This window comes from Cupressus sempervirens, chromosome 10, assembly GCF_028749045.1.
Source record: "Cupressus sempervirens isolate cs-2001-9-10 chromosome 10, ASM2874904v1, whole genome shotgun sequence".
In the NCBI taxonomy this organism is placed as follows: Eukaryota; Viridiplantae; Streptophyta; class Pinopsida; order Cupressales; family Cupressaceae; genus Cupressus; species Cupressus sempervirens.
Window position 1 is genome coordinate 868,860,975 of NC_143127.1, and position 7,286 is coordinate 868,868,260.

The 7,286-nt window shown below is 29.8% G+C and overlaps 1 protein-coding gene across 1 annotated transcript; it reads left to right on the forward strand.

The window, feature by feature from the left end:
- The first annotated feature begins 425 nt into the window (after positions 1 to 425).
- Positions 426 to 4,443, forward strand: LOC149536778 (axial regulator YABBY 5-like). Its single transcript, XM_089805213.1, has 7 exons — positions 426 to 649; positions 1,188 to 1,334; positions 1,603 to 1,693; positions 1,794 to 1,842; positions 2,254 to 2,329; positions 2,412 to 2,483; positions 4,208 to 4,443. The coding sequence occupies exons 1-6, from the start codon at positions 590 to 592 to the stop codon at positions 2,472 to 2,474; spliced, it is 486 nt and encodes a 161-aa protein (XP_089661339.1). The 5' UTR covers positions 426 to 589; the 3' UTR covers positions 2,475 to 2,483; positions 4,208 to 4,443.
- Positions 4,444 to 7,286: the final 2,843 nt, after the last annotated feature.

Genomic DNA, 7,286 nt, shown 5'->3' on the forward strand with positions numbered 1-7,286 from the left:
CAATAACCAGAATTTCTTAGCAGATCCATTTGTACAATTATGATCAACACATAATCAAAATAGAACTTCATTGTAAAATAATTCTAAGATCTTTATAAAACCCATACTTACCTGATAAAAAAGCCTCTGATCAATACAATATATTTATCAAACTAAGTGCTTTCAAATACCAATGGGATGTCACTGTATATCTAGCGTGTAATGATCCACGTTGGGTCTAGAAAGGGACAGCGCATTGGCATAGCTTTTAGTGTGAAAGAGACATTGCTTGCAATTCCCACCTGATTGCTAAGAACACTCCATTAATATTCGCAGGTGTGACCATTTTAGTGACAATAACAACTCAATGCCAATCTCGTGTGATGGTAAGAAGTCTCTTTCAAAGAACCATAACTAGATAACATCTACTCTTCTCATCACACAATACTTGCCTTTTCCTTTACCAATGATACCCATTTGCTTATTTCTTCTTTTCCATCTGATCCTTTAACCCATTTCTGCAAACAATAGAGCTTCAGATCTCCCATTAATTACCTCAAGGGAATATTCAGAAAACAAATTGGAAAGAAGAAGTAGCTGCTCAAGGATCATGTCTGAATCGAACAACATATCTTATGTCCGTTGCCATAGTTGCACTGCTGTTATGGGGGTACAATACTGTTAAATCAAAGGAAATATAACCCTTCAATTTTGCAATGCATTCTTTTCTATTATTACATTCAGATCTATGGATGTTTGGGTGTGTTATATGCCATAGGAGAAACAATATACTTCTATGTTTAAATCTTCAGATCTGTGGCTAATTATAATAGAATTGGGTATTTGTATTTACCAATTATTTTCATCTATGGAGGTTTGAACAATATGTATCTTAGAACAAAGGTCTGGGTTTTTTTGAAAGTTTTTCTTATCTAATTAAGAACAACATATGAAATCTTCTATAATATAGATCTATATGCTCCAGTGAAAACTTTGCTAATCGATTGGCTTGATATATTCTATTATTGATAGATTGATCTGATGCAATTGTAGTAAAACTTCTTATTCCATTAATGGCAGAGGTGATGCAATTGTAGTAAAGCTTCTTATTCCATTAATGACAGAGGTTATCCATTTTTTATGACAGAAAAAGAAGAAAACAGATTTTGTAATGCTAGGAGATTAATTAGAACATGAATTGTAATCAGGTGAACCTTCTCTGTGAGTTTCAATTCAATGTGGTGACAATAAAATGTGGGTACTGTGCTTCCCTCTTGTGGGTTAATGTGAAAGCTTCCCCTCTCACTTTGGGCCAGACTTCCTCTTCCACTTCCAATACCAAACTTCTAAACAAGGTACAAAAGCATGAGCATATTTTAAATTTTACATTTTTTTCAACAGCTATGACTTCTACTACTTCTAATTAAACAAACTACTGAAAAAAACCATGCAAATATTTTCAAATTCTACATCTTTGTTTCAAGAACTGTGATTTCTACTTAGTTGGGAGATCTTCATAACACAAACTAATCTTTTATTAGTTTTCAGTATCGTTGGTTTTTGTGTAATTCTATTTCTCTTTAAAAGAATTCTTCTTTATGAATGGCTTTATCATCGAATCAGAACTTTGAAAACTTCTCTGAAGTTGGCAATCATAGCTTGATCTCTTCAGACAGCGATGGAAAAAGAGAATCAACTACGACTCCCTGCAAAGGTTGGTAAAGTGGTAATTCAAGTATTTTAGACTAAAATAGTTTATAGGATTTTCCTATGCAAAAAAGTTATATATAGTTTTGTTTTTGTTTGTTATGCAGCTCCAGAGAAAAGACAACGGGAGCCATCGGCTTATAATCAATTTATCAAGTATTTTTTTTCAAAATGATCTTTAACAAACTCAAATGATATGATGTTGTTGCTTTTCATTAGATAACAGAAAGGAAAAAAGAACTCAAATCTTTAATTTTATTTCTTATAAATAAGAGGAAAAGTTGAGATAAATAGTGTCAAAGAAGATATACAAGGTTTGTTATCTAACAGACATCCATGAATTAGATGAAACAAACCAAAAGTCTACAATCAGCCTCAAACCAGAGAGTATGTGAATAAATTTTAAAAACCAAGTCTAAAAGGTTTCAAATTAAAACCTCTTCGTAGACATGTTTTATAAAAACTAAACTAAAGAATACCATGATTCTCATCTAAACCCACCATAATGTTGTAGCTTAATATAGAAAATTCTTTTGATCTAAATTGAAAATTGTGATCATTTTGTAGAGCGGAGATTCAGAGGATTAAAGCTGCCAATCCTGATATAAGTCACAAGCAAGCTTTCAGCACAGCTTCCAAAAATGTGAGCTCAACACACACATTAAGATAGCCATGATAGTCTTGGTTACTTGTTTCTCATGACCTTTCTTTCTTTTTTTTATCAGTGGGCTCTTGTTCCTTACATGCACTTTGAGCTCTCTCAGGATGGCAACAACAATCAAACTTGAATTTTCAAGGTAATGCTTCTCCAATTGTTTTCACTTGTTTTTTTATTCAGGCGTGTCATCTATCTACAACTCAAAATATTTTTAAAGTTTTTATCAATGTATTTGATAATAAGCTTATAGTAACATTATTGATGAATAAACATTTCTATTTTAAAGAGAATAATCTAGTACATACATTCACGAATAAGAACAGGTACATCTGAAATTAAATAATATTATTTGAAAAATGTAAGTTGATGTGGTCCACTTCCAGTAAGGATGGTTTTTATAGAGGATAAAAATGATCAGCCAGGTCATCTTCCAGACAAAATGTACTAAAAATCGAACATTTTTTTTTCCAAATCTAATGATTTTCCCTGAATTTTTTGCTGTTTCCAATTATAAAACATTTAGATCAAACAAATGTTCAAAATTTCAGAAAAAATTATTGTATTTTTTATTTTTTTGAATTTTGATCAAAGGTGCATACTTGTTTTCATTTATTAATATATACACACACTATAAAATTTATTTTAGTATAAGAAATTCTTACAAAAATAATCAGTTATTTATTCCAAAACATTTTATTTTTGTTTTCTGTCCCCTTTGTATTTGTTATGATTGTTTTGAACAAAATTTTGTTTGCATTTGAAAAGTGTCTTCCAACAATTATCTTATTTTTCTTGAATAATGTACTATTCTTTTTCAATATATTAAAAAATATTATTCATAAAAAACTAAGTATAAAAATATATATAATAACAGAAAATTAAAGTTTTTAAAATTAAATAAAATGCAACATAAACATTAAATATGGAAAAATCTTAGCATGATATAAAGAACAATTTCTTAAACAAGTGGCATGTTGTGATGGTTAAGTTGTTGCGTTGTTATCCTTGCCATCAAGGTTCAAATCTCATGGAGATGAGGTCCCCTATTTGTGGCCTCATTAGTTCATAGCTCCAAGTTGTTATCTTTGCCATCAAGGTTCAAATCTCATGGAGATGAGGTCCCCTATTTGTGGCCTCATTAGTTCATAGCTCCAAGTCAAAGCGTTTACCCCTCTAAAAATATATATATATTTCTTAAACAAGTACTATTATTTAAAAATATAATTACTGTTCAACTTCAGACTGTTTTCAAAGTAATGAAAATGATCTGGACTTAATCACACAATCTGCTATCAATTCTTAATATAAGAAATCCTTATAAAAATATTGAGTTAATATATTTGTTTTTAAAAATGTTTTTTTAATTGTTATGCAGTTTTGATTTGTTTGGATTTTATTTTATTTAGATTATCAAAATATGTCTTCTATCAAATGTCTCATTGTTTTAATAGTGTAAAATTTACCAGTTTTTTTTATAGTTTCGAGGTTATCAATAATTTTTTTGTGCGGGGAGCAAAGAGATGAATTTACTCGAAAAATAAGTATTTAAAACGCTGGTTGTTTTTACCAGCTTGTTTCTACGATGGGCTCTTCAAACTCTCATAATCATAATCAAAATCCCATGTTTTATTTGATTGCATTTCATGCATCCATTGTGGAAGAAGGCTAAAAGACTTTCAAAAGAAAATACTAGCTTTTGTTATTTCAAACAAATTTATGAAGTTAGTTTCATCGCTGCATAGTCAAATTTAAAATTGAATTTCAATACTTTCTTTGGTTTATGATTCTTCTCTGCAACGTACGTGTAGATTGGTAGATATACTTGTTAAATAGATCAATATGAATTTTTTTTTTGTTTTACAGATTAATTCAAAAGTCTCAGCTTCTGATTGAAGTGGTTACTCAGTTGAAGCCTATGATTTTCTATCTCTCTCTTTCATTTCCAAAGTAATTTAGTTGTTCCTTTACCATGGTTCAAACTAGGCTCCAATGGCTCTACAATAATATCAGTATGATACATTATGTAATTTTAGAGTTATTGTTATATAATAATAAAGTTTAATTATAAATTAATGAATTTTTTTTCATTTTGTATAAAAGTTAGGAGTCTTTCAAAAACACATTTCTTCTAATAAATATAATATATAAAGTTAGATTTATTCTTTGAAGTATTTTCTACTTTTAATAATAAACATTCTCATCATTTTATTCATTTTATTCATTTATCTATAGTTTTATTGTTTGTAGTTATAAAAGTTTATTAATATTTCCTATTTTTGCATATATTCTTATATATTTATTTATTAGTTCAATATCATCATCTCCTTATATTAAGTCAAGGACTATTGTATGAATGGTCAAATCATACTGGATACAAAATTGACTTTCAAAAACTCAAAGTTCTAAATTTAAATTCTACTATCTCTCTCCTATTCAAGTACTCATTATGAACTAACTTGATATGCATTTGTATATCCCTTATGATATTGAACATTTGAACACATTTAATATGCATTAACTCTCAAGAAATTCATGTTAAAATTCCTATTCTTTGTAAAGAGAATCATGCTAGAAACAGTGTAATTTGAAGTATTCAAAGAGGCTCAAGTCTCCATCAAAACACTCTACAATATTTAATATCCAATCATAGGGACCAACCCAAGGAAACCTGACCCTTGTGATTTACGAATTTCCTCTAGATATGTTATACCACTATTTACACACAAGCAGACATGAGGCACTAGTAAATCATGCCATGCAAGCATGATATTAGCCAATTCAAATCTACACAGTACATGCTAGATCTATGTAGAATTTTAGCACTCGTGCTTCATCTTATTGTGCACATGATTAGTCTACAAAAGATTAAGTCCAACAAAATTTAAATAATATAATAAAAATTGTAGACAACAAAATATCAACTATTGAGTCACTAAGTGCATTTATTTCTATGATTTACAAATGTTAGAGTTTTGTTACATGATCTATTGAAATTATAAATAGGTTGATTGAATGTCTTTTTTGTAACTCCTAAATTTTTTAAAGGGGGCCAACCTATTTCTTTATACTTTTGGTAAACACTTACACCTAATAAGTTTGGGCATTAGGTCCATGCCTTCACTACTCTTAGGGTTTCTAAATATAACATGTGGTTAGTGGTTTATTATTGATTTTGAGTCTATAGATTAGTTTTTCTTCACATATGTATATTATACTTTGACTAGTGTTTAGATATACATATAACGGGATACATTTTTCACACTATTCCTAATCATTAAATAACTTTCTCTAATGAATACTTATAGATCTTTATCCTTAACTAATATATAAGCATATATTTTAAATTTTACATGTTTTATCTTTAATAACGATTGATCACTCTATCCTTGATATAACCATGATTTTATATATTATGGACATGATTCTTTCTACTAACTTTGGGGTAAGTATGATCACATGAAAATATATGAAATTGTATCATTCCCCAAAGGAATTATAACTACAACACAATGGAGGGAAAGCATGTAAGATTCTTTTTGGGGTAGCATAATGGAGACCAAAAAGAATTGGTGCTACCATGTTGCAAGCATCCAAGTGGATAGTACAAAGGACCATTTATGAATAATGATACATATATAATACAACATATAATGATATATTGAAGAAGAGGGAGAAAGAAATAGAGGAATGTGTACAACACTTGTTCAATTACTTTATTACCTTGTACAAATAGAGCAATAAGGATTTTTTAAAGCAATCTAGACAAAACATATAACAAGCAACACAACATGGGGGAAATATAGTATAACATGAAAGCACACAAAGATTATCATTATAGATAATCAAGATTTTTTCTCGCTCCCCCCGCCAACCATCTTGGTTTGTATCATTAGGGAAAGGTGGACAACTTGCAAGGGGAATCATATCCAACATAGCAGGAACAATAACTAAATCCAAACAAGGACTCTATTGGGAGTAATTATTTTTGATACTAGGAGTAATCATTTATTGTTTGGAAAGCATATTAGGAAAATCATGATCAACGTCAATAATTTCATATTCATCATTACAAACATGTGTACTAGCATTAGCATTAGGGAGTAATCATTTATTGTTTGGAAAGCATATTAGGAAAATCATGATGAATGTCAATGATTTCATATTCATCATTACAAACATGTGTACTAGCATTAGCATCAGTGACTTCATCATCAAGTGTATCTTCTTGATCAAGATTAATCATAGTAGAATCTAGGATAATAATAGAATTATCATGTATATCCATTTTCATGTTATTATTACAATTTACTTCCTCTAAGGCCTCAAGAATGGGTTAGTTGAAAGTAGGAAGTGATTGAGGAGATGATGCAATTTGAGAAGCTTGAGTATGTGCTTTAACTTTAGCTTGATGGTTATTATGATAATTACAAGCATGTTGATTACAAATGGGTTTTATAAGATAGAGTAGGAGTAGGATCAGCATGGATAGAATCTGAGAAAGGAACAATGATAGGTTGAGATATATTAGAGGTTTGAGAAATAGGATAGTTTTGAGGAGGAATGGGTGGAGTAGGTAAAATAGCTTTGGAAAGATCAATCTTAGGTTGACTAAGTTCAAGAATCTTTTGAATTTTCAACTTTCAATAGGATCAATAAAGATGATCAAGATGGGTTGGCAATTTTTGTGGCAAAGAAGGCCAAAATAATTCCATGTTAGCACAATCTTGAGGTTGAAAAGGTTGATAAATAAAATGGTTAATAGTGATCTTATTTCTTCATTGTGGGAAAATTTAAGGCTTTAATGAATGGTAGAAGTGATATCTTGTATGGAGGGAAGTCATGGGCTACTAAGCTTAACTTGAAAGTGATCTTAGAAGTAGGGATGACAATGAAGGTATTACCCACAACCTTACCACAAAGGGTCATAGGAAGAGATATAGAA

What these genes read in the sequence shown, in the direction of transcription:
- LOC149536778 (XM_089805213.1), top strand. Translation starts at nt 590, where the DNA reads ATGTCTGAATCGAACAACATATCTTATGTCCGTTGCCATAGTTGCACT. An exon ending in GTTGCACTGCTGTTATGGGG is followed by an intron (nt 650 to 1,187) that starts GTACAATACTGT and finishes AATTGTAATCAG; the next exon opens with GTGAACCTTCTCTGTGAGTT. An exon ending in GCTTATAATCAATTTATCAA is followed by an intron (nt 1,843 to 2,253) that starts GTATTTTTTTTC and finishes ATCATTTTGTAG; the next exon opens with AGCGGAGATTCAGAGGATTA.